At 43.4% G+C, this 26,525-nt stretch overlaps 1 protein-coding gene across 1 annotated transcript; it reads right to left on the bottom strand.

The window, feature by feature from the left end:
- Positions 1 to 8,630: 8,630 nt before the first annotated feature.
- On the bottom strand, positions 8,631 to 18,617 carry LOC138786544 (ATP synthase subunit C lysine N-methyltransferase-like). The gene is made up of 7 exons (XM_069963529.1): positions 18,588 to 18,617; positions 16,220 to 16,399; positions 14,247 to 14,351; positions 13,080 to 13,139; positions 12,148 to 12,228; positions 12,015 to 12,065; positions 8,631 to 9,042 (listed from the first exon to the last, which is right to left on the bottom strand). Exons 1-7 carry the CDS (start codon positions 18,615 to 18,617, stop codon positions 8,869 to 8,871), a joined length of 681 nt encoding a protein of 226 aa, XP_069819630.1. The 3' UTR covers positions 8,631 to 8,868.
- Positions 18,618 to 26,525: the final 7,908 nt, after the last annotated feature.

Here is a 26,525-nt window from a genome sequence, read left to right as displayed (position 1 = left end):
CCAGCACAGTCTGCAGGCTCCAGCACCGGGTACTGACTTATATAAGCTGTGCTGGCCACGCCCCCACCATAGACACGTCAGGCAAGACCCGCCCCTTCTGTGGTCATTGCCTGGACATATTCCTCTCTCTCTGGTCCTGCAATGCTGGAACTCGGCTGATCCCCCCTGTGCTAACAGTGGTAGCCCCCGGGGGGAAATATATGAATGAAACCAGCAGTATAAATAAAGCCAGAAAATACCATGCTGCAGTGTAAGGAGGGGGAGCATAGGGTAGCCCGACGTATATATTTATCCGTGTAAATGAGAGACGGATTTGGAGGACGGTTAACCCTTTGTTTGCAGCTTTCATGTAAAGGAATTGCTGTGATTTCAGTAGTAACACACAGCTGCTTGTGTCGACTACCCGAACTGTGTGCATATTGTAATGACTGTAATACCTGGTGTTTGTGTACAGAAAAGCTCAGCTATGTAGATGAAGGGCAAATGCAGGGTGAGAGGGGGTGCCAAAGTAGCCCCCTGGTAAAACTACAACTCCCAGCATGCACTGACTGTGACAGCTGGGAGTTGTGGTTCTGCAGCAGAGTATGAGGAGCACTGCTCTATGTCATCTATTTACATAGGGTGCATTCTGGGTCAAAAAATATCAATCTCATATATTTGGTGGTCTTGGGTTATTACTACTTGGCTGGGGAATGGGGGTTGGGTAGAGGTTAGTATAAATCATCTGTGGGGTTGTAGAATGGTTTGGGAAGGGTTAATCCCTGGATTCTCATCACACAGTCTCTCCTGCAAGAACTGACTGCATGGGGAACTCAGTGATAAACCAGCATGCAGTGAGCTCCTCCTGGAGGTGGCTGTAACCACTAGGGTAAGGTCAGGCATGGCGGATAATTTTCACTGTGGATTTTGCGACAAATCCACGGCTGTATATGTGTACATGGTGCATACAGATTTGTGTCAGGGATATCACCTTCAGAATTTAAAGCAACTAAACTGCATTCAAAATCCTCTGACACATAAGACTGAGCATGCTGCTTATTATACAATTCTCAGGATACTCTCCTGTCTGTACAGATCTGTGAGGTGTCCATGTACTCCAAAATTACCCTCTAAGGGTAGCTTCACACGTACCATATCGCTGCATTTTTAACGCTGCGTGTTTGGTGTGATTTTTACATGCGAGTTTTGATTTTCAATGGAAAATCATGTGAAAATCAAAACTCGCATGTAAAAATCGCACCAAACACGCAGCGACAAAAACACAGCGATAAAAACGCAACGATACGGTACGCGTGAAGGCACCCTTAATCAGCCTTCCCCAACGTATGACTCCCCACATCTTGCAAAATAACACAGACAAAATAAATCATCTACCTGACGCTAGTGACACTTTTTCATGCAAATTTCTAGTGCTCATTATCCTGTGGGTTCGTGGTTTACTATAGGGTATAGGCAATGGCGGAGAAGTGAGATTCAGGTGATCTAGCTCATGGAGAATTGTCTACATTGTAGCAAAACCTCCGCTGTGACATGTTTTTGGTCTATATGCTGTACAGTAGATACATTGTAGCAACACCTCTGCTGTGACATGTTCTTGGTCTATATGTTTTACAGTAGATACATTGTAGCTAAACCTCAGCTGTGACGTGTTTGTGTTTTCTATGGTTTACATTAGGAACATTGTAGCAAAACCTCAGCCATGAGAAGTATTTGTCTGGTTTCATTCACAGGCAGGGAGTTTTACATTGCAAGGGACTGACTCACAAAGAACATTAGAAAATTGCATAATCTATATGTTTGTAATAAAAGTGGTATCCCAGTTATTGCATGGGGTGATATACAGTACTGCTATATGCAGGGGGGCTGACCACAGAGACCCAAAAAGGAAGGGCAGACACCTTTAGCATTTTCTCTGCCTCAGCACCATTCAACGTAGAGATGTAAATCTGCGTCCCTCCAGCTGTTGTATAACTACAATTCCCATCATGTCTGGACAGCCAAAGCCTATTCACTGTATATGTAATGCAATCCCTGGGAACAGAGAATGCAGGTAGGAGGAAGCAGGAGTTGTCAGTGATGTCAGGAGCTCAGATCTCCCACAGTGACTAGTCCTGGGTGACAAGCTCAGGCATGTCCACACCTCTCAGCTGTCACAGAAGACATGTAAAGGAAAGGTGATCACTGTTTCATCTGCAGATCAGAGCCCGCCACACTGTGTGAATGTAGACTATTATGTGCTTGCAGTTCTCACAATGCACAATGTAGCTTCTGGACATATTACTAGTAACGTCACTAGAGCAGTGACAGCCCGGCTGCTGCGGACCCCTGCTATGGGCTAAATGGCAAATATACATATTCAAATGAGGCACGGCAGGCAGCCATAAGGCTATGTTTAGTACACCACTTAGAGGAGATTTGCATATTCTCCTCTGTCATTATTGGTCTTCCAGCAGACAGAATACTTGGCATAAAATAATAAGATGCAACATATATTTGCTGGGGTTCAAAGGTCAATCTGTTCTGGTAAATCAACAACTTTAGCAGCGGCGTTCTATAAAGGAAGCGTCTGGCCTACAAAACTCATTTTAAACATTCAGATAGGTAATAGTGATTATAAAAAGAGGGTCTCCCTATAGTGGGGAGCTAAAGAGAGCGTCTCCAACTCTGGAGGATCCAGCCAGTCTGTGCATTAGGGGAACAGTTTACTGACTTGACTAGTACGGTGTGATTTTTCATTTACCATGTGGAAGCGCTGCACGTAAATTGAACACTTGGATTCCCCCCATTGTCTACAGTACAGCTGACCGATAGTGGTCCAAGTTACAGGACTCCCTGTGATCAGCCTAAGGGCCCTATTCCACCGGACGATTATCGTTCAGATTATCGTTAAATCGTTCGAATCTAAATGATAATCGTTCAGTTGAAATGCAGTTAACGACCAAACGAGAAATCGTTGATCGCTTTATAAGACCTGGACCTATTTTTATCGTTGCTCGTTCGCAAAACGTTCGCAAATCGTGCGCATTGAATAAGACGCAATAGATACGAACGCAATAGCGAAGAGATAGCAAAGAAGAAACGATCGCAATTACGATAAGTAACGATTATCGTTCCATGGAAATGAGGGAACGTTTTCAGGTCTTTCGCAATAGCGGTCGTTATACGAGATAGGAGCGATCCTATTACACAGAGCGACGGCAGCAGATCATTGCTATTGCTGATCATCCGGGCAGCCCATAGGATACAGCAGCGTCTGCTGCCGATGCTCCTATTCAACGGAGCGACGGCAGCAGATCGTTGCTGTATCAGTCGCTTGTTTTTCAACATGTTGAAAAACAAGCGACTGCAACGATCAGCCGACATGAACGATGTCAGCTGATCGTTGCATTCTATTCCACGGGACGATTATCGTCCGTAGCAGCCGATATCGGCCGAATACGGCCGATATTTGTTCCGTGGAATAGGGCCTTTAGTCATTTGTCTTTCAACATGTTGAAAGACAATGACAGACAACAATTAGACGACATTGTTCATGTCAGCTGATCATTGTCTTCTATTACACAAAGTGAGAGTCCATTTACACAGAAAGATTATCTGCCAAAGATTTGAAGCCAAAGCCAGGAAAGGATTTGAAAAGAGGAGAAATCTCAGGCTTTCCTTTATGACCTTTCCCTGTTTATAGTCTGTTTCTGGCTTTGGCTTCAAATTTTTGGCAGATAATCTTTCTTTGTAAATGGACCCTGATTATCGGCCGTAATGGACCATAATCGCCCAAATACGGCCAATAATTGCTTCATGTAATAGGGCCTTTAGCCTGTGACTGGCTGGGTAGACATTTTCTGCATGTTCAGATGTCATCAGAAAGCAGTGAGCAGCAGGAATTGGGCATGGGTGTATGGAATATTTTTACCTTTTAAGACACTTCTAACCCCTTTAAATCCAACGAAAACTCTTAAATATTCAGTAGTTTGGGTTATACAGGGCAACCATAAGGCCCAGTATTTTTAAAGAGACACTAAACCTTGAGATGTCCTCATCATGCAGGGAAGTAGCCGGAGGGCAGTGCAGGAGGCACGTACTCAGTATTGGGCATGTCAGGCATACCTTCTGATTACTAAGAATGAGTTACTGTCTGTCCAATATAGCTATAGTGCCAAGGCTGCGAGCACCAGTTATGCCACTCTGAGTCTCACCCCTGTTAGGTATGATGTAACATGGCGTTTCCGTGCTCCACAGCACAACCTGAAGCTTGGATTGTGTGTTCTGCATAGGTGAGGGAGGCAAATATTGCATAATGTTCTCATATGTTCTGCACTTACATTCATCATTTACCTCCTTGGGGCTATTATTATTAAATATATTTATTTATTTATAAAGCGCCCTTGATTCCAGAGCGCTTTACAAGTGATAGGGGCTAACAAACAGGAACATTACAAGATCAAAACCTATTGGTGCATTATGGTAATGGCTTAAAGAAAATGCTAAAATCCAATAAACCCAATCCTTCTTTTCTCCTAATATCTGTTGTCCGGGGAGAGCCAGGACACCCCAGACATATTCTATGGTTTGGTTGGAATTGCTACTTTAAGTGCAGTTTACATCTTATGTATATTTTAAAGGGAACCTGTCACCCCCTCGTGCGGGGGTAAAGGCCGCCCGACCCCCCCCGCTAGAGCCCCAGATACTTACCCCATCTCGCCAAGTCCCACTCCTGGGGCCGGTCCCGGGACGGAGGTATCCTTGTCGGAAGCCCGGCGTGCTCTGCCCATAGAGAATAAATGGAGCCGTCGTTCTCTATGGGCGTCGGACTCACCTCTGCAGCGACAAGGATATCTCCGTCCCGAGACCGGCTCCAGGAGCGGGACTTGGCGAGATGGGGTAAGTATCCGGGGCTCTAGCGGGGGGTCGGGGGGCCTTCATCTCGGCACGGGGGGTGACAGGTTCCCTTTAAGGTACAGCAGGTCACACCTTTCTTTGTAAGGGTGCCTTTACAATCTTTTGCCCTCTAGCTGTTGCAAAACTTCAATTACCATCGTAATGATGGTAATTGTAGTTTTACAACAGATGGAGGGCCAAAGGTTCCCCATCCCTGCTTTACACAGAGAAATTTGAAAAGTCTTTCCTTTATGAGCTGTTCCCTGTTCATAGTCTGTTCCTGGCTTTGGCTTAAAAAATCTGTCAGATAAATCTCTCTGCGTAAAGGTGCCCTAAGTCTGCAATATCGTCCATTAAACAGTATGGCATAGTGTCTATGAAAAACAATACAGACAAAGCATGATGAGATCTCGCTTATGCTTGTATAATATTGAATGCCATGCTGTTGTCTCCCCCTAGTGGCTGTACATAGTTAGAACGTAACTTATTTTATATTATCTGTGTGCAATTGTGCATATGTTATCTGTGCAAAGACGACAGTGGCAATTATTATTATAGAAATTGTGCCATAGAACAAAATGATCAGATGCACAATGCAAATTAGAGAATATATGTATGAGATCATTCATTTTAAAATGGTTCCTGTGAAGTGTAGGAATAGTCCTGCGAAAAAAAAAATGTTTTTCCAGGTTGGGAGGGTAAATAAACAAAGTAGATATACTTGCTTGTCCTATTCGCCTGTAGCCACTTGTTCCCTGGTTGCTCCCCTCTCCATCCTGGTTGCTATGACATTTCATTCAGCCAATCTCTAAACGGGTAGTTCCTTCCCCAATGGCATGTTACAGGAACCAAGAAGAGGAGCTATGCGGTGGGGACCTGGTGGCATCTGAGTGGCAGCAGCCTACAAGACAGTCAAAGTGTCAGATGCACCACGTAATGATAAGGTCACTGTGGCTCCAGATCAGAGATCCACCTTTTCCATACCCAGCCACTGCGGAGTTAATGATGTACTAGATGAAACCACAGGATGGTGGGGGAGTTTCTGTGATAATCATTATAAATCTAACACTAATGGATTTTTTTGAGGTCTTGAAAGTGTAAGTGCAAGGAAACATAGAAATTCAGAGCTCAATGAACTGAACACCAATAATTAAAGGAGAACTCCAGGCAGAGGTTAAAAAAATGAAACTTCTGCAGAAAGATAAAGCATTACTTAAATCAATCTATTCCAGTTTCCAAACTACCAAAAATCTATTTGTTTTGGGGGGTTTTGTTCTGTTTTGTGATTCTGTATTTCCTGGTTGAGCAGATGTACTCAGTACTACAGGTTCCAGGATGCAATGCTTTCCCTCACAATCAGAGAAATCAGTGCAACACTTGCTTCTGGCTGGTCAGAGATGGTGAATCACCTAGGGGATTGGGGGATCCAGCCAAGCCTCCTGTCTGCATCATCAGCCTGATCTCAGCAAACATGCACAATGTGAGACAGATGCATAGAATATTTGTCTCCTAAGGTGGATGAGCAGTGGGAGCAGGAGACAATGTGGATTGGCACAGAGGCCATTTTTTTCACTTCCTTGATTTCTATCAGCTACCAGTGTGGCAGAACTGTACAGATACAGTAATACATTGTATAGACACATCTATATAACTTTTAATGTACTTTTAATAGAAAACAAGTTTTCCTTATCCGGAGTTCCCCTTTAAGAAGCTTGTCTGTATTTTTTTTTAAGAAAAAGTAAATAAATAAAATTTCACACTGGCGATCACTGCTCTACTGTACTGTATGTTTTCATTTATTTCTAAGCACAGTGACTCCCTCTAGTGAAGAAATTAGGTATAGCTGTGACAACTAATATATACTTTATACAGTACATCCACTCCCTAGGTGCCGCTGTTGTCTAATGTTCTGTTACTAACATCAACTTCATAAAAAGCAGAAAGTTAGAGTGATCACCATCAAACTGCTTTTCCTCTCTCCTATCAACAGCAATTAAGTCATTGCAGTACTCTTTATATATGCCAGGGGAAGAAAAGTTGCAAGTAAACTCAAGGCTATTAAAGGGAAACTTCAGCATGGATATGCAAGCGTGGCTCTCATCATCTGCCGGGGGTGACATCAAGCAGCTCTCAGCAGGAAGTGGGGGCGGCGGTAAGCATGGCTCTCATCATATGCTGGGGGTGACATCAAGCAGCTCTCAGCAGGAAGTGGGGGCGGCGGTAAGCATAGCTCTCATCATATGCTGGGGGTGACATCAAGCAGCTCTCAGCAGGAAGTGGGGGCGGCGGTAAGCATGGCTCTCATCATCTGCTAGGGGTGACATCAGGCAGCTCTCGGCAGGACACAAGGGCGGTGGCGGTAAGCGTCTCTCATCATTTGCCAGAGGTGACATCAGGCATCTCTCGGCAGGACGCGATGGTGGCGGTGGTAAGCGTGGCTCTCATCATCTGCCGGGGGTAAGCGCGGTTCTCATGAGTGCGGCTGCTCAGGCGGCAGCGGGGGTATGTAGTGGTGGGTGGTGGATGAAGGGATGTATGCTGGTTGGCGGAATGTGGGGTGGTTATGGTGATGGGGATCGGCCTGGTACTACTCCCCCATCATCTGCTCATGCTATGAGCAGATGATGGGAGGAGTAGTACAGTGTGTCCCACACACCAAGCAGGAAGGGAGGGGGGAGGTAGTTAGATGCACGGGCACCTCTCTCCCTCCCTGCTCGGTGCCATCTATTTCCCGCTCTCCCGGTGTGAGCCTGGTCATCGGCAGCACAGGGAGAGAGGGAGATGCCCTGTGTCCCTGTGATACATTATATACAGTTGCCTATACAATACACTACATAGAGTTCTACACAAAGTGTGCCCCCTGCTGGACACTACCTAAGAATTACACCTGATTCGTTACGTCACTTTGTTTAGTGGATTTGAAGCCTGCTTGATCTACTAAATTAAGGGAGATACCAGTATATGTGCGTTTCCTATTTTTTTCATTCCTCCCACCAATGCAAGATGGCACATATACTTACCAATGATTATCGGTATCCTACAGCATGGCTTTAGACTGGTCCTGTGGCTCTGTTGAAATCCTGTGGGCGCCCACATGATCTCTTTAGCTGTGCAGCTAGGGAGGCCAGAAGTCAGAATCTCTAAAATGCACCTCTATGAGAGCGTTCTCATAGAGATGCATTGGAGACCCTGACTTCTGGCCTTAAGTAGCCCTGGAGGAAGAAGAGAGGTCCGAAGAGATGTGACGTCACTGCGCGTCGGATTTGAATGGTGCCACGGGACTAGACAGAAGCCACGCCGCGGGACACTGATCATCACTGGTAAGTATATTTGTCAGCCTGCAGCAGGGGGAGGAATAAATAAAATAATGTGGACTGCTTCTTTAATCTCTCATTTTTAGTTGTCCCTGATCTAGTGTGTTGACCCTAACCTGTATGATTTATGAGAGAATGGAGATAGATGAGAGGAAAAAGTAGCATTGTACTCTAAGATCTATTACAAATATATTTACTTTTATTTATTTATCCAAAGTCAGTTAAAAGAGATAGAGACTAAAGATGATCACTACTTGAGCACGCTCGGGTCCATCTGAGCCTAAACATGTGGCATTTGAATACTGGTGGCTGCAAAAGTTGGATGCAGGCCAATGGAGTCCTGGAAATCATGGATATAGCCATAGTGCTGCCTCCAACTTCTGCAGCCACTGCTAATCAAATACTGCATGCACGGGTTAGGACAGAACTGAGCATGCTCGAGTTGCACTTCTCTCTATATAAGACTATATAAAATGACAGTGTAAAATATACACCAAAGCAGTTAGTTTCCATTTATTATAAAGAACACTTCTTTGCATTACAAATAATTTAATTCAGAAAAATATCACATTATCAAAGTGCATCAAAATCTCTTCGCGGTTTTCACATTTACATTTAGGAGTTGCGACTAAATTGGCATGGGTGAATTACGGTACTTTATAAATCCAGATGATCTCCTTTATGAGGGCTGTTCAGAAACTTTTCTAACACGAGCCATATCGTATGCCCAGACCTGATCCAAGCCAGAACCTTCAGTGCATGTTGGTGACCATCCAGTTAATGGAAACCGACAAACTACCACCCTGGCGGTATCAGGAAGCTCATCAGATAACTTCTTCTTTAGGTTTTCCACCTCCAGAAAAGAAGAGTCCATCAGACAACCAAGTCATACTACATGGAATTATACTACTCATCTCCCTTAAAATACACTGCATTACTTATATTTCCTGACCCTGGCTTATAGCTTGTATTATAGCCCAAAACTGCATTTAAAGTTTGCAGGTTTAAGATCTAAATTCTTTCAGCAGCCCTTGCTGGTTCAGGGTCCTCATATTGCTTGCTCTCATGATTTGTATACTGTGACATTAAGAAGACCTGGGCCATAATACAGGCTAAGAAATAAAATGAATGAATGCATGAATGAATGATTCTGAACAGTTTATCCAAAACCATGGGCAGCCATCATTCTTTATGACTTTTAGTAACAAACAGGAATAGAGTTCCCTTTTAAGGTTCCGTATCACTACCCTAGGCAAAAGAGGCCTATCTATTATCTAATTTAGATATAAAACTAGGGATTATCTAAAACTAATGAAGTGCCAATTTTCAATAGTAACCCATAAAGTCACTCCTGTAGTTCTTGTTTCTATCCCAGTAAATGTAAGATTACAGTTTGACCACAAATTCAAAAAAACAACATAGCACTCCTATTAGTCTCTTTTAGACTCACAGCATGTAATAGAGTCTCTAAATAAATAAGGATGAAACAAAGTTACCAATCCTGTAGTCCAGCAGGATAAAGTCCATATAAAAATATACAAAAGGTAACAGCCTCCAGGCGTTGTAAAGTGCAAAAAAGTAAAGTGCTTTATTCCATCATGGCAGTAACATAGCAACAATGTTATTGCCATGATGGAATAAAGCACTTTACTTTTTTGCACTTTACAACGCCTGGATGCTATTACCTTTTGCATATTTTTATACAGTTTGACCACATTACAGAATGTTTTCAGACTAAAAAAAACGGATGGCGTGACGGCTGCTAGTCATCGTCCATGTAATTGCATTTACAACTTTAGGTGAAGTATTAATTTTGCGCTCACAAATTACCTATTTAATGGGGTAAATGTGCAATTACATGATTTCAAACAGGACATAAAGTTAATGAAGTGCAAATATGAACTTCACATTGAGGTTCTTGTGCGCAAATCTGAATGACAAAGCGAATTACAAAAAATAATCTGTAACCCAGTTCTGTGCTGGTGATGGTGGTAATGAGCACATTATTATTAGCAGTCTTTATAGGTCATGTTTACTGGCTCTCCCTACAGCCTCCCTCCAGGGGGAGATTCATTACAGAGCATTTGTACCTAGCATGAAAAACCAAATAGTCACCTGTAAATGTAAGTCCTGTTCTATCAAAATTATACAAAATGGATGCAGAGAGAAGTAGCCAACACCAAGGTTATTGGTAGCGCACTGCGTCTTTTACTCGCTATCAATGACATTCGCCCTAGAAAGTGTATACAGGAGTAGAGTCATACCATACTTCCTATAATGCACTAGGCTGATAGAATGTACAGGAGCAGGGACTTATTTCAAAAGGCAGGAATATGTTCCTGTTCCTGTACAGTGAGGAGTTATGTATACAGTACTACATGTATCACTGCTCTCTTAACTTTTGCTAGGCCAGGTGCAATGTAATGAGTAAGCAGCAATAGAGACAGCTCATTGCTTACCCCTGTACACAGTCACTGGTTCCAGCACTTGAGAACATATTTCAGTCTCTCTATGCCATGTGGCTTCCAACCCGATCATTGTGGTGCTGGCTACATCTATATGAGATTCTAAGAAAGTTCTCATACTGACAGACACCATAGTTCCTGTACAGGTAAATATGGCTCTTACCAGAAGGTCCCCACTGTGCTAGGAAAACAGATCGATACCAATTCCTAACATACCAGCAACTGGTGGTCAACCAGTTTTTTCAAAAATACCCCAGACTAAAATGATTGGCTACCAATAGCCTCTTAAAAGGTAATGTATTCCCTAGATTGTTTTTTTTAATGATCAGAGAGATTTTAGAACTTGTTCTTTTTCCAATCTGTTCAATCTGTTTCAATTTTCTGAAAGTTTTTTAACGGCTATTTTAACAGCATTTTGGTCATTTGCTTTACAGCATGTCCCATGAGCCATAAGCTGTAATAAACTGGACCTGTCACAGTCAGGTGAATGAGAAACAGTTCTGGGTGTGCTTAGTGGAAGAGGACAGAACAGGAAGTCTCAGTTTAGTTTTAGGTCTATTGGTAAAATATGCTTCATGTAAAATTTTGATTTAAACAACAGGTTATTTTCTAATGATACATTTATACATTTGTGCATACATGGCTACCTCTATGTGACAGTGATAGGGGTCAGGTGCTATGGGGGGGGGCCCTCATGCACCTTACAACTCTTTTTTTAACTATTTGAGAAGAGACGACAATTGAAAGCCTTGGGGCCAGTTCACACGGAGCAAAAGCAGCTGAATTCTGCAGCGGAACGCTCTGCCAGGGAATTGTTCCTGTCTTAGGGCCCTATTCCACCGGAAGATTATCGTTCAGATTATCGTTAAATCGTTCGAATCTAAACGTTAATCGTTCTTTTTAATAGCAGTTAACGACTAAGGACCGAATGAGAAATCTTTAATCGTTTAATAAGACCTGGACCTATTTTTATCGTTGCTCGTTCGCAAATCGTTCGCATTGAATAAGACGTCGTTTGGTCGTTCACAGTAGTGATGAACGCAATAGCGACGACAAGACGACCGCAAGAACGATCATAAGTGACGATTATCTTTCCATGTAAATGGGCAAACGATTTCAGGTCTTTCATAATAGCGGTCGTTTGGATCGTTTATCGTTAACGATTATGTGAACGATAATCGTTTGGTGGGATAGGGCCCTTACTCTCACACAGTGTATCTAAGGGAGGGCTTGAGTGGAAAGCCGCAGAGAGCGGAGGCGCGTGAGCCCTCCTATAGACACACTGTGCGAGACTGAGGCAGGCGGAATTCCGCCGCTTTTTCTCCGTGTGAATACTGAAAGGTAATGGATGGATACTCACAACATTTGGAGCCAGGAACACGGTCACGTTATCGAACTTTGATAGATCAGCCTACAAAATACACAAAGAGAAATAAACTATGATTATTAACAATAGGAAATCAGGGTAAGCCATGGCATGGAGAATTACTTACTGCCCAAAAATTCTCTTTGAGGAAAACTGCCTGGTCCTTAGAAATACCTTTCTGATATGCCAAACCTTTCGCCCAATTTAAATGAGAAGTCCGGCCAAAATTAATTTTTGATATGTTGTTACTTATGAAAAGTTATACAAATGTCTAATGTACATTAATTATGGGAAATGCACATATAGGGCTATCTCCCTTAATTTAGTAGATCAGGAAGTGTTAGAATTCTCTCAGATCCAGTGACGTCACGACCAAAGGTGTAATTCCTATGGAGTGTCCAGCAGAGGGTGCTCTATAGAAGTCTATGGGACTTTACTTTACATAGACATCTATAGACACAATAATGTAGTGTAGTGTACAGTATGCTTTATTGAATGAATACATCTATGGAATACTTTGGGGAGCAAGGGTACTTGCTCCCCAAAGTATTGCATAAATTTATCCATTCAATATATGAGAATATCACAGTAAGCCCGCCGATCCGCCGCATTCCCGCCGATCCGGACTATATACACTGAACTACAGCTCCCATCATCTGCTTATAGTATGAACAGGTAATTAGCTGTAGCTGGGTTATGGATATGACTTGCCTGCCGCCGCTGATGCCACTGCTTATGACGCCGGGCGCAGGGGGGAGCCGCTCAGTACACAGGAGGGCTCCCCCCTCCTCCTCCTCCTTCCGGGATACATTCTCCCTATACCACTGCTGACTCCCCGCCTGGCCGCCGCTCTCATATACCGGCTCCTGATGCATCAGTGCGGACACCAGATCGTGACGTCACTGGATCTGAGAGAATTCTAACATTTCCTGATCTACTAAATTAAGGGAAATAGCAGTATATGAGCATTTCACATAATTAATGTACATTAGAAATTTGTATAACTTTTCATAAGTAACAACATATCAAAAATTTATTTTGGCCGGACTTCTCCTTTAACAAAATGGGATTTATCTCATAACCAGTGCTGTGAAGTCCCATTAAGGCTGCAGCAAACACCTAACATAGCACAAAAACAATGTCTGAATAGGTTTTTGGGGTTTTCCACAGCAAATGTAGACATTGGTTTTAATGTGAAATATATAACACAGCTTTACTAAGATATACCTTGGTTGAAATTCCTTACATAATAATTTAGCATTAGAACAGTTTAGGGAATGGTCTATGGCAATGATGCAATTAATAATGTCTATTGTGGACTAGGGGTCCTTGTGCCCAGCAATCTCCAACAGGTCCCAGAGAGAATGAACGGGGACACCAAATGTCTTAAATTTATAACTGCTTCAAATGTAAAGCTCTTTAAAGTATGGTAAAGATGGATGAACAGACCCATGGTTGGAATAGGAGAAAATAAATATATAACATTTCTGGCTATGTTCAAAGTTTTTCAGCTCGTATTGCAATTGTGTATAACACACGACAAAATATCTGCAATACCTATTAATTTTTTTTTCAAATGGGAATTGGAACTGCAGTTGACACTGTGATTTTTGAATATGTGGGAATCAATGTCACTTATTGCTTGGGAATGCCCATCAGAGATGCAGGAATAACTTGTGTCTAAGAAATATGCAACAGATAATAATGCAAGAAAACAGCACGGGCTTAAAAGACAATCAGTCCTAAGCAGCTGAAGTGTGCACGCCTCACCAGACTGGGCTCCGGAAAGATCCACATAAACCATGCAGGAGACAGCACATCAAGTGAAAACACCAACAGTGACTTGTATTCACCACCACTTGCACGATGTTTCCACTAAAACTCAGTCTTTCTGAAGCATTGGTGTGTTCTCTTGATGTGCTGTCTCCTGCATTATCAGAGGATAACACTGGAGCCTTCTGCCCCCTTCATGAGAACAGTGAAGCCCACCTTTTTGTTTCTCCTCTCCTACAAGTGTTAACTAAAACAACTGTAAGCTTTCTTCTGCATGTGTGCATCTTTGTATGCAAACCACTGCTTGTTTACTCCTGGATATGTTCACATAGAAGACAGCAAAAAGAAATGACTAACTGGATTCTTACCATAGTGATCACGGAGAATAAAACAAGACAAGTTATAAAGCAGGGAGCCTTATTATCACCTTACAAGCAGTGTCATCCTCCTTACCAGTCTACCGTCTCCTGATCCTAGGTCAGCCAATCTTCCTTTCCGCCTCTGCAACAGCTTTACCACATTAGCAGTCTGAGTCTTGCTAGACGGTAAGTATGGGACCTGTGTAAAGAATGACAAAAATTAGACCAAGATGCAATACCAGACACAGGCCATGGACAAGAGTGGTGCTGTTTCTGAAAGTAAGCAGCTATGTCTTTATAATGTCATACAAACGCTTTTAAAGGACTGGGACACCTTTGGTCTTGGGGACCTGAATTTTTTCTCTCTTCACTTTGCATTCTGACGGTCAATACTTTTTGTTTGTTTCTTAGAGAAGTAGTAGGTGCCATTTTTGCCACACATACACTAAGTTTCTCTCACATCACTACTAGGACTCCTAAGACCATCACACTAGTAAGGGGCAATGTTTCACTCAACATCAAAGACAGGATTGAAGCACCAGGAGACCTCCATACTTAAACTCAACCATCACTGGACCCCAAACAGAACCTAGACTCATCTTATATCTAATATCCCAGCAATATTGCTCTAATCCTGGTTTCTTGTTCACAACATCACTGTCAACTAAGGTGACAGCGACTGGCTGTAAATGGCAGAACATGAAATGGGCACTACAACAGCAAATTTCCTTCTGCAAAGCGCCTGTAAAAAGTCTGGGTGTATAGTGAAGGTGCCACCTGTGTCCGGATGGTGGGCAAAAAATGTGGGAGCGGTCTGTGCTTGCTACCACATTATACAATAATCCTCTCTACAGGTGGACTGCCTGGCCCATCAAGGCCTATTCATTGTGTCCTCAAGGAACCTTCATTCCCAACAACTCCTACCACACAAGTGTCAAACTCAGGCCCTCCAGCTGTTACAAAACTACAATTTCCATCAGACCTGGACAGCCATGATGGGAATTGTAGTTTTGCAACTTTTGTAGTTTTGCAGCTGTCCTAACAGCTTGGTCAGAACAACCTAGATGGCAGACAATTCACTGAACTTTACTCATTTCAATGCTCCGCTCATCACAATGTCTGTCAACTTGGGAAAATGTCTTTAAGTGCATCATAGAGACATGTCTACCGGTCAACGTTCTTTTACCACTACAACGTTCTCTACAGTACACTACTCAAAGTAGCCTCTGAGAGCTTTTTTTTTTTTTTTTTATAGGACAGCTGGGGAAGCACCTATGGGTATATGGGTGCATTACTGTTTTTGTCAATGAATGTAAATTAGTGTTTAGTGGCAGTAAAATGGTGTTTTTAGGGCATACACTAATCATAAATGACACTATAAACTGTACACCAAATATCTATATGTTTTTTTAACATTACTTTCTTATTCATCTAACTAAACTGTACTCAAATATACTTTTATGGCAATACATTATAATGCCTGCAGACCTTCAATGAACCCTGGGCTGTCTGCTCATCTTACATATGGGTCTTGATCAAGTCTAAGGAAATCATTGTGATATAAGACATGAAAAAGAGGTGCTATTACAGTGGAGATGCTGTGCAATCACCATTGCCCTCTCAACAAGACTAGCATGCTAAAAAGTGGACATTGCTTTAGGGCACATTTTACTGTTGCAGTTGCTGCTTGTGGATGAACCTACACTTGCATGTGGTGGCCAATTACTATACAATGTTGTCAGTGTGATCAACAAAAGCACATGTCGGTGTGGCTTCATCTGCTTGTGCCAACTGTCCGTTCACACTGAGCAGGCGGAAATTCCGAGGGGAACACCGCAGACTCTGCTCGGAATCCCACCTGCCTCACTGTCACAATGTGTTGATGTCAATTCTTTGAATGGAGAGTGGAGGTGCACTAGACATCACATTGAGACAGTGAGGCAGGTGGGATTCTGAGAGGAGTCCCTGGCGAGAGTTCCGCTTGGAATTTCCGCCTGTTTTGCTTAGTGTGAATGGGCCCTAAAAGTAAATTTCAGTCTGTATCATGGAAACCTATATATTGCCCACCTTAAGCTTAAAAGGAACTTTGCGGAAACCTGGGGAGACAAACATGGTCCATAGAGCATACACAGAGGCCGTCACACCGGCTACAGCCCATGGTGCGTGTGAGTTAGGCTCTTCGTTAAAAAGGAATTTTGTTGTTTTATGAAATAAAATAATGTCGACATTTATCTTCCACTGTTCACTCTACAAGCCTGCAATAAGAAAATGGAGACCGGGACAATAATCTGCTAGTGCCAATGATCACACTGCTTCCTCTAGACTGTAGACATAGACTATATAGAAAACAAAGAACACCATTCTTATACCTTTAGAGACTGTCAGGGACCTGTTTCACCACTCCTTCAGGGAAAATATGAAGAAAATTTTAACATATTTAAAAAACAACACAAATATACAGTGGTGCCTTGGACTACAAGCATAATGTGTTTCGGGACCGTGCTAGGAATCCTTAAACCACAGCAAATTTTCCCATAAGGAATCATTGAAATGCAGACAAATGGTTCCACCCCCCCAAAAATAATGATTTTTATATTCTGAACAACAGGTAAAAAACATTTAAAAAGGTGGATATGTAACATTATAAGTTACTGTAGAGTATAGTCAAGCAGCATGTGGTGTATAATGTATAGTAAGTGCATAAATCTGCAGCAGCAGTTTGTAGGTACAGAGTAGAACTACAGATCACCATAACGCAGTAGCGTAGTACAACAGGCTAGAATAGAGAAGCAGGGCTGCTGTCAGAGGTCTGTGTGGTCACATGGCAGCAATGGGGAAGGTGTGTGTGTTCAGCATAGACCAATCAGGAAGTAAGAATCACAGAGCTGTGCAGGAGGACAGTGACAGAAACTTTTCTATACAGCAGTGTGAATAGTGCAGGCGCATTGTGTACAGCTTAGTGTGAGTGCAGGAACACTATAGCAGCATTGTGTACAGTTTAGTGTGAGTGCAGGCACATTATAGCAGCAGTGTGTATAGCTGAGTGTAGGCACATTATAGCAGGAATGATGAGGATGGGAAACACAAGGACTGACAGAGACTGCAGATGTAGGCACATACATGCAGCACTCTCTGGCTGGGGAGAGAGGGGTTACAGCTATAAAGAGATAACCTCCACAGTCCTGTCCCCTGATGCAAGCCTCAGCCTTAAAGTGGATCTACTATGATTTGTATGGTGATGGAGACTTCCTGGTTCAGAGTACAGGGCATTCCTTCTCACCCAGTACAGGGAGCTCTTAAACCAAAGCAATGCTCTTAAACCAATTTACAATTTTGAAAAACTGTGAGCTCTTCTTGCAAAATGCTCTCAATCCAAGTTACTCTTAAACCAAATCACCTCTGTGTGTGTGTTTTATTTTTTTGTGTGTTTGTCACTTTTTGTACTTTTACACATTTGTTTCACTGTATTACTATGATTACTGTGATATTTTCTATCACAGTAATCATAGTTCAGTGACAGAGACCAAATTGGTCTCTGTCACTTTAAATTTTCAGAGTTGGCTGGTTGTGAAGCGCATGCGCACTTCACAACCAGCCAGGACGTCGAGGAGGAAGGAGCTCCAGGATCAGGTAACGTATATGGGGAAGGGGGGTGACTGGGGGACGGGGGTGACAGGGGGGGTGGGGGGCGACACTGTAACACTTTTTATCCCGTCACCAATGATTTATGGTGACAGGGGATAAAAAGTGCCGGCAGCACTGGGAACAGGCGATCGGCGGTATATAATATATACCGCCGATCGCCTGCTCCGGGACCACACGGGGGGGTCCCCGATCACTGCCCCATGCTCTCCGCTACCTCCGGTGGCGGAGAGCATGGGGCTTTGATCATTATTTTATTTCCATCCCTGCGAACAAACATCGTTTGTTCGCAGGGATGGGGGCGGCCATCTTGGATCTGATGGCCGCCCGGGTACGGTGATCTGGGGTCTGATCGGGGGGCTGATCTGGGGTCTGAGGGGACATTTTTCATCTCCCCCCACCGTGGATTCACGGTGGGGGGAGATGAAAGCTCTCGGCGGCGCCGGTATTTCCAGGTACCGGAGATCACCGCTATAACGGTAATAGCGGTGATCTCCAGTATCGGAGGACGAGGGGAGGGGGGCCGGGGGACATACTAGTTGTGGCGGTGGGGGGAGGCAACGTGCTGCAGCCTCCCCCCGCCGCCCGATCGCCGGATTTTTACAAATCTCCCCATAGACGCTGCGGTCGCATTGACCGCAGCATTTATGGGGTTAACTGCCCGGGGGGAGCGCGGCTCCCCTCCGGGCAGAGGCAGCAGGGGGATGCTGTGTGACACAGCCTCCTCCTGCTGCCCGATCACATCTAGGGACAGAGGGGGGAGGCAGGGAAGCCATGACGTTCCTGGAACTACCTGCTTTACATGACGTTCCAGGAACGTCATTTTGCGGCAAGGGGTTAATCGGTGCCTTTTCCCCCAGACGCTCGTCCCGTTCATCTGATGGGTGGGCAGAGACCACAGCAAGGCAGGAGGAGGCTTGGCCTGGTGTGTCATTATTTATACCTAAAGCATATAAAAATGTACACCAGCTCCAGATTTGCCAGATTTACTAAGAGGCATGCCCCTCTTAGTAAATCCATTGGAGTGCATGGGGGCAGGGCTTTATGTTAGATGGGCATACTATTACTTCTATTTAGAAAAATATCAAACTTTCCAGTACTTATCAGCTGCTGTATGTCCTGAAAAACTTATTTTCTACTTCTATTTACACCAATTTTTTAGCATTCACTGTATTATATAAATTACTGCTGTTATTTTTATTTCAGATACATTTATTTATGACTTTGTGGTGTTTATTGAACCCTTTCAAGACACTGCAACTGTTGGAGACAACATTTTAGCTTTTTTCTTCCAAGAACTATAACTTTTCATTTATTTATTTATTATCAACATTGCTTTTTTAGGGATCAATGTTTGCATGGAGAGTTGCGTTTGCCATGCAATATACATACTGTACAACAGTGCTTCTCAAACTTTTTCCACTGGAGCCTCACTCCACAGAGCCTCCCCACACTGACCGAGAGGATACTGGGCCTCACCATCTGTGGTGAACGTTCATGCAAAAAAAAAAACAACTATTGCTTAGTCTACCCTTTGTTTCCTAAGCTCTGTATCACATTAAAATAAGTACAAAATAAGTCAATAATGTTCCTAAACCAGAGGTTGTTGCAGCCAGGGAAAGGACTATACAGCTTATAGAAACTTTTGTAAAACTGCCCCCTGCTGTGCCTCACCAACAACTAGGGGGCACCTCAAGTGAGGCCCACCTCGGTTTGAGAAGCACTGGTGTAGAATGTTAAAAACATCTGTCTGGTCCTAGGCGCTTCACACACTCCAGGACTTGACGTGACAGAACAGTATTCTGATGCTGCTCCTCCCTGCTCTATGTAAGGGCACAGACAGCAAAAACAAAAGGACTTGAAATTAGGGACACTAGGACGCTAAGTTTACACGGAGCGATTATCGATCGAATTCGAACGATAATCGTACTTGTTAACGCGGCGAACGATCAATAAATCGTTCATTTTGATCTCTAACATGTTCATAAATCGTCGTTCGCAAAAAATTCGCCAATCGTTCCGTGTAAACAGTCGTTGCGCGATCGTCCGGTCGGCCGCAGCCCCGCCCGATGCCCGGCCCTCCGCAGCCCCCTGCGCCGGGTCGATCGCCACCCCCGCCGCCGCTCTGATCGCCACCCCCGCCGCCCCGATCCTCTTCAGCCAATCAGTGCTCCTCTTCAGCACTGATTGGCTGAAGGGGAGCCGTTTGAAATTCCCGACTCCCCTCTTCAGCCAATCAATGCAAGGCAGCAATGATTGGCTAAAAAGGGGAGCAGGGAATTTCAAACGGCTCCTCTTCAGCCAATCAGTGCTGCCTTGCATTGATTGGCTGAAGAAGGGAGCCGGGAATTTCAAACGGCTCCTCTTCAGCGAATCAGTGCTGAAGAGGAGCACTGATTGGCTGAAGAGGAGCGGCGGCGGCGGGGGGAGATCGGAGCGGCGGGGGTGGCGACCGGGGCGGCGCAGGGGGCTGCGGTTGACTGTGGGGCCGGGCTGCGGATGAGCAGGGGGCTGGGCTGCGAGCGGGGGGGCGGGCTGGGGGCGCGCGATCGCAAAACGATTTTTCCGTGCGATATATCGTACGTCTAAACGCTGATCGTTTTTTTAAAAAAATCGTTACTTCGAAATCGTTAATTGTGCGATCGGGCCAATTATTGCTCCGTGTAAACTTAGCATAAGGGTCCGTTTACACACACAGATTATCTGACAAATATCTGCCAGATTTTTGCAGCCAAAACCAGAAATGGATTTGAAAAAAACAGAAATCTCAGTCTTTCCTTTATAACCTGTTCCCTGTTTATAGTGCATTCCTGCCTTTGGCTGCAAAAACCTGTAAGATATCTGTCAGATAATCTGTGTGTGTAAACGGACCCTAATGCTAAGTTTACAAACGGCGATTATTGGCCCGATCGTACGATTACCGATTTCGAAGTAAAGATTTTTTTTATATAACAATCAGCGTTTAGATGAAACGATATATTGCACAGAAAATTCGTTTTGAGATCGCTTTGCGATCGCTTAAGCCTATCTCACACATAGGTAAAATCAGTGAACGACTGTTTACACGGAACGATCGGCGAATTTTTTGCGAACGATGAACGACGATTTAAGAACATGTTAAAAGATCAAAATGACTTTAATTTGTGGTCTATGCGGCTATCTGAGGGCTCATTTTTTGCGCCATGATCTGAAGTCTTTATCGGTACCACACTTTTTATTAAATCTTTTTCCGGGATGTGATGTGACCAAAAATCTAGTATTTTGCCCTTTGGTGGCACGCTGTTTACTGTGTGAGATCACGAGTGCGATCATTTCATAGTTTGCGATGACACCAAATATGTATATTATTATTTTGTTTAACCCCTTAGCGACCCATGACGTATCTGATACGTCATGGCGCCGGGGGGGGTGTTCAGAGCGGGGTCCCGCCGGGACCCAGCTCTGAACGGCGCTGATCCCGGCTGACACGTCCAGCCGGGCAGTGCCTCTGTTAGCCGGCGCGGGTCCCGTTGCCGCGCCGGCTAATTAAGCACTTCAATGCAGCTGTCAAACCTGACAGCTGCATTGAAGTGCTTTATGCACACTATCCCTGGTGTCTAGTGGGTCGGATCTCCCCCCCGCGATGCGATCGCGGGGGGGAGATCCGTTCTTCTGGCCGTGCCGGGCCTCAGCGTCGGAATGACGCTGATCCCGGCTCGGCAATAGATTGCTATGGCCTGCAGCAGGCCATAGCAATCTATGACCGATCTGATGGATCTTTGCTGTGTATATACACAGCATTGATCTCTATGAGAGATCAGTGCTATGTATACACAAGCCCCCCAGGGGGGCTTCTATTCCATGTAAAAAAAAAAGTAAAAAAGTGTTTTTATTAATAAAAAATCCCCTCCCCTAATAAAAGTCCAAATCACCCCCCTTTTCCCATTTTATAAATATAAATTAATAAATAAATAAACATATTTAGTATCGCCGCGCGCGTAATCGCCCGAACTATTAATTAATCACATTCCTGATCTCGCACGGTAAACGGCGTCAGCGCAAAAAAATTCCAAAGTGCAAAATTGCGCATTTTTGGTCGCATCAAATCCAGAAAAAATGTAATAAAAAACGATCAAAAAGTCGTATATGCGCAATCAAGGTACCGATAGAAAGAACACATCATGGCGCAAAAACTGACACCTCACACAGCTCCATACACCAAAGGATAAAAGCGCTATAAACCTGGGAATGGAGCGATTTTAAGGAACGTATATTTGTTAACAATGGTTTGAATTTTTTACAGGCCATCAGATACAATATAAGTTATACATGTTATATATCATAGTAATCGTAACAACTTGAGGAACATGCATAACAAGTCAGGTTTACCATAGGACGGACGGCGTAAATGCAAAACTCCCCGAAATCAAAACAAATTCTTTTTTTTTTCAATTTGACAGCGCAAATGATTTTTTTCCGGTTTCGCAGCATATGTTATGGAAAAATAATGCCGGTCATTGCAAAGTACAATTGGTTTCGCAAAAAATAAGCGCTCATATACGTCTCTAGGTGAAAAAATGCAAGCGCTATGGACTTTTAAACTTAAAATGGAATAAGCAAAAGCGCAAAAACGAAAATAGGCTTTGACCTTAAGGGGTTAAATAGGAAAAAGGGAGGTAATTTAAACTTTTATTTTGGGATGGATTTATTTATATAAAAGTTATTAACCCCTTGCCGCTTAATGACGTACAGTATCAGCACATCATGGAAAGGAGCTTCCACATAATGACATACCGGTACATCATAATGCGCAGGGGCTCTATGAAGCAAGCTCAGGAGCTGAGTTTACTTCATAGAGGGTGGGGATCGGCTGCTATCACTAGCTGGGTCCTCACCATAAATGACGGGCCGCAGCTATTAACCCCTTAAATGACTCTATGGCAGTGTTTAAGTGTCAGTGACAGGAGCTGCTCAGATCGGGAAAAAAATGTAAGAAATATGATACTATAAATGATATATCATAATAAAAATGATGCCCCAACCAGCCCTTATGGCCCTGTTTACTGTGTAGTGTGGGCGCTGAAAAGCTGATCACTGGGGCTGCTGGGTCTCGGTCAGTGATGCTGGATGAGCTATACTGTGGACTTTCTAATCAGTTTATTTAGTGGGATGTGACAAAAAAAAATGTAAATGATATTCTAGCACTAGATCCAGCAGTAATGCAAAAATAAGTATCAAGTGTTTATAACTAGAGATGAGCGAACCGGGTTCGTGTTCGAGTCCATCCGAACCCGAGCGTTCGCCATTTGATTAGCGGTGGCTACTGAACTTGGATAAAGTTCTAAGGTTGTCTGGAAAACATGGATACAGCCAATGACTATTCCATGTTTTCCACATAGCCTTAGCACTTTATCCAACGTCAGCAGCCACCGCTAATCAAATGCCAAATGATCGGGTTCGGATGGACTTGAGCATGCTCCAGGTTCGCTCATCTCTATTTATAACACCAGTGTGGCAGAAACACACCAACATTTTAACACACTTTATAAAGACAAATGGGTTGAAAGGTTGCAGTTTCGTAATAAAAACGTTATACTTTATTTCTGCGGTGCTGCTAGACCATCTTTTCTCCATTGGATTATACATGGGAATTGGTCCTACCCTCTAACGTTTATATTGACTAGAATGGTGTTGTACTATGGTATTTAAAATGGCAGCCCAGAAGGACAACTGACTGGCACCCTACGATTGTATCGCAGTGGTGCTGATCTGAGCTATGGCAGGACCAGAACATTCTTAGATAACTCCCTAGATGCTGAGGTTCATAAGGGTCCATTTACACAGACAGATTATCTGACAGATTATCTGCCAAAGATTTGAAGCCAAAGCCAAGAATGGATTTGAAAAGAGGAGGAATTTCAGGCTTTCCTTTATGACCTGATCTCTGTTTATAGTCTGTTCCTGGCTTTGGCTTCATATCTTTGGCAGATAATCTGTCCGTGTAAATGGACCCTAATGCTGCATTTTTTTTTTTTTCATAATGATCAGCGTTTAAACGGTACGATATATTGTACGGAAAATTAGTTTTACGATCGTTTAAGCCTATCTCACACATTTGTTAAATCAGCGAACGACTGTTCACACGGAACGATCTGCGAATTTTTTGCTAACGATCAACGATGATTTGAGAACTTGTTCAAAGATCAAAATGAACTATTTCTCGCTCGTCGTTTGATCGTTCACTGCGTTTACATGTACGAATAACGTTCAAATTCGATCGTTATAGTGCAAATTCGCACGATAATCGTTCCGTGTAAACACAGCATTAGGCCCCGTTCCCACTGAGCAAAGGTAGCGGAATTCCGCGACGGAATTGTCCGCCGCGGAATGCCATTAGCCTCCCGCTCATAATGGGAGTCTATGGGAGGCGTGCGCTCCTGCTCTGTAGGCGCTGAAGAATGAACATGTTCATTCTTCAGCGCGTACAGAGCAGGAGCGCGCGCCTCCCATAGACTCCCATTATGAGCGGGAGGCTAACGGCATTCCGCGGCGGACAATTCCGTCGCGGAATTCCGCTACCTTTACTCCGTGGGAACGGGGCCTAAGTTTGAGCTATTTTGTCAGAACAAGGGGTGCCTACACAATATAAGGTGGTTTTAATATTATGGCTGATCGGTGTACTTGTAATACTGACCTCTCAGTGCCTTCCGAATACAGCCGATAATTGTTCCGTGAAATAGGGCCTTTAGCCATTAATTAATTAGATGTTCAACTTCTGTATAAAGATAACAGAAGCTGCAATCCAAAGCAAGGGCCTACTAGACAAAGCTATTTTCTGTTCTCTCTGATTAACAATAAACTATTGCAAACGATTTGAAATCGTTCACCATAATACAGGCAATGATAGTCGTCATAATTACGATTGTTCACATATGTACAATGGTAATTTTAAACGAACGATGTGTACTTACACTGTACATATATATATATATATATATATATATATATATATATATATATAATTTCCTGACTACTGAATATTGCATGTAGTTAATAACCTTTGACCTCCTGGGAGATGATACCAGATCCCACAGAACAGGACAGTGAAGGGTTATAGTTTCATATTACATATGTATATATATATAGCACATTAGACATGTGAATATACAATGTCACCGAGCTCCTGGAGTCTGCGTGGTGATTGCCTATAGTGTGCAGTGGGTGCACTATACCACCCAGATCACTACAGACAGGAGGGATGCCATGTGATGGGGACCATAGATGTTTGCACAAATATTTGCACTTCAGCAGGTTGTGAACAATATTTGACTTCTCTAGATTTATATGTTTTGTATAAAACCTGATAATAAATTCCTGAATAAGCTAAAAACCCACAAATATAACATGCATGATGTATACTAAGGAATGCCCAACCTGCGGCTCTCCAACAATTCCAGCACTATAACTCCCAGCATGCCCTAACAGCCTGTTGTTTTTAACAGTTTGCTGATGACTGTTTTAACAAGAACAAGGCACTGGGGTTACACTGCAGGACATACCAGGGTACTGTCTCTAACTAGTGTTCCCTGTGTGCCCACACTTACCTGCTGCACAACCTACTGCCCCCTGCCTATGTGACGTACTGCTCAAATCCCTGCTTGTTTAGAAGTCGCATTACACCAAACCTACCACAAGGGGGCGGGGCAGGAAATGTCACTGCTTCTTTAGCACATTGCAGCCACTTGTTAGCACAATGCTATTCCGTCCTGAGCGTCTTGCTTGTGTCTGAGCGAAGTGCCAGGAAAGTTTTTTCTTTTTTTTTGTTGCATGTTAATAATGACGAGTAATAAAGGCGATAAAATTGTTCAGCAAGAGGGGAAAAGACCGAAGCTCCTTTCCCAAAGTTAAGATGGCGTCTTCCCTATTTCCTGTGTACATGACTTAGAAGGAGCAGTAATGGGCGGACGCTTGGAATTATGGGAAGGTAGATGAAGTGAAATCGTGTGCATGATGGGAGTTGTAGTTTTACAGTATGACAGTTGGAGAGGCAGAGATTATTTTTGCTGTGACATAATTTATCATCCACTTTCTGTCTATAGAAGTTATACGTGAAATTGTGTAAGTGAGTCTGAGGCCATATACATACATACATCTTGCCTCCCAACTGTATCTCTTTTGGAGGGACAGTCCCTACTTTTGACCCCTGTCCCTCTTTGTCCCTTACATGTCCCACTTTTTTTTTAACCTAGAAAAGATATTGGCATTAATAAACTTTCTATGTTGCTCTAGAAAGTGTCTGGTTTCTTACTGTATAATAGACCCAAAAAACTTGCATATTATTTCATCTTGTGGAGCAAGCTGGATCCTAAAAATTGTTCTATGCTGATGAATCATGTGACACAGGGGCGTAGCTAGGGGTTCAGCCTAGGGGGGGCGAGTGAGTCTAAGTGGGCCCCCAACCATTGTTACCCATAGGAAATCTCAGCAGGTGACACGGATTTCTGAATAATATAGGGAATATTCTTCTACATTTCTTATAGTGAATAAGGATAAAGAGCAGTGTAAGAGGCTTCTACATCTGAAATATAGAACCACAAAAAAAGTAAAAGGGCTTAAAGGGGTTGTCCGGCGATAAAAAATTATTCACAGAATAACACACATTACAAAGTTATACAACTTTGTAATGTATGTTATGTCTGTGAATGGCCCCCTTCCCCGTGTTTCCCCCCACCCACGCTAGACCCGGAAGTGT

Source organism: Dendropsophus ebraccatus, chromosome 3 (genome assembly GCF_027789765.1).
Source record: "Dendropsophus ebraccatus isolate aDenEbr1 chromosome 3, aDenEbr1.pat, whole genome shotgun sequence".
Lineage (NCBI taxonomy): Eukaryota > Metazoa > Chordata > Amphibia > Anura > Hylidae > Dendropsophus > Dendropsophus ebraccatus.
This window is presented reverse-complemented; position numbering and strand designations above follow the sequence as displayed.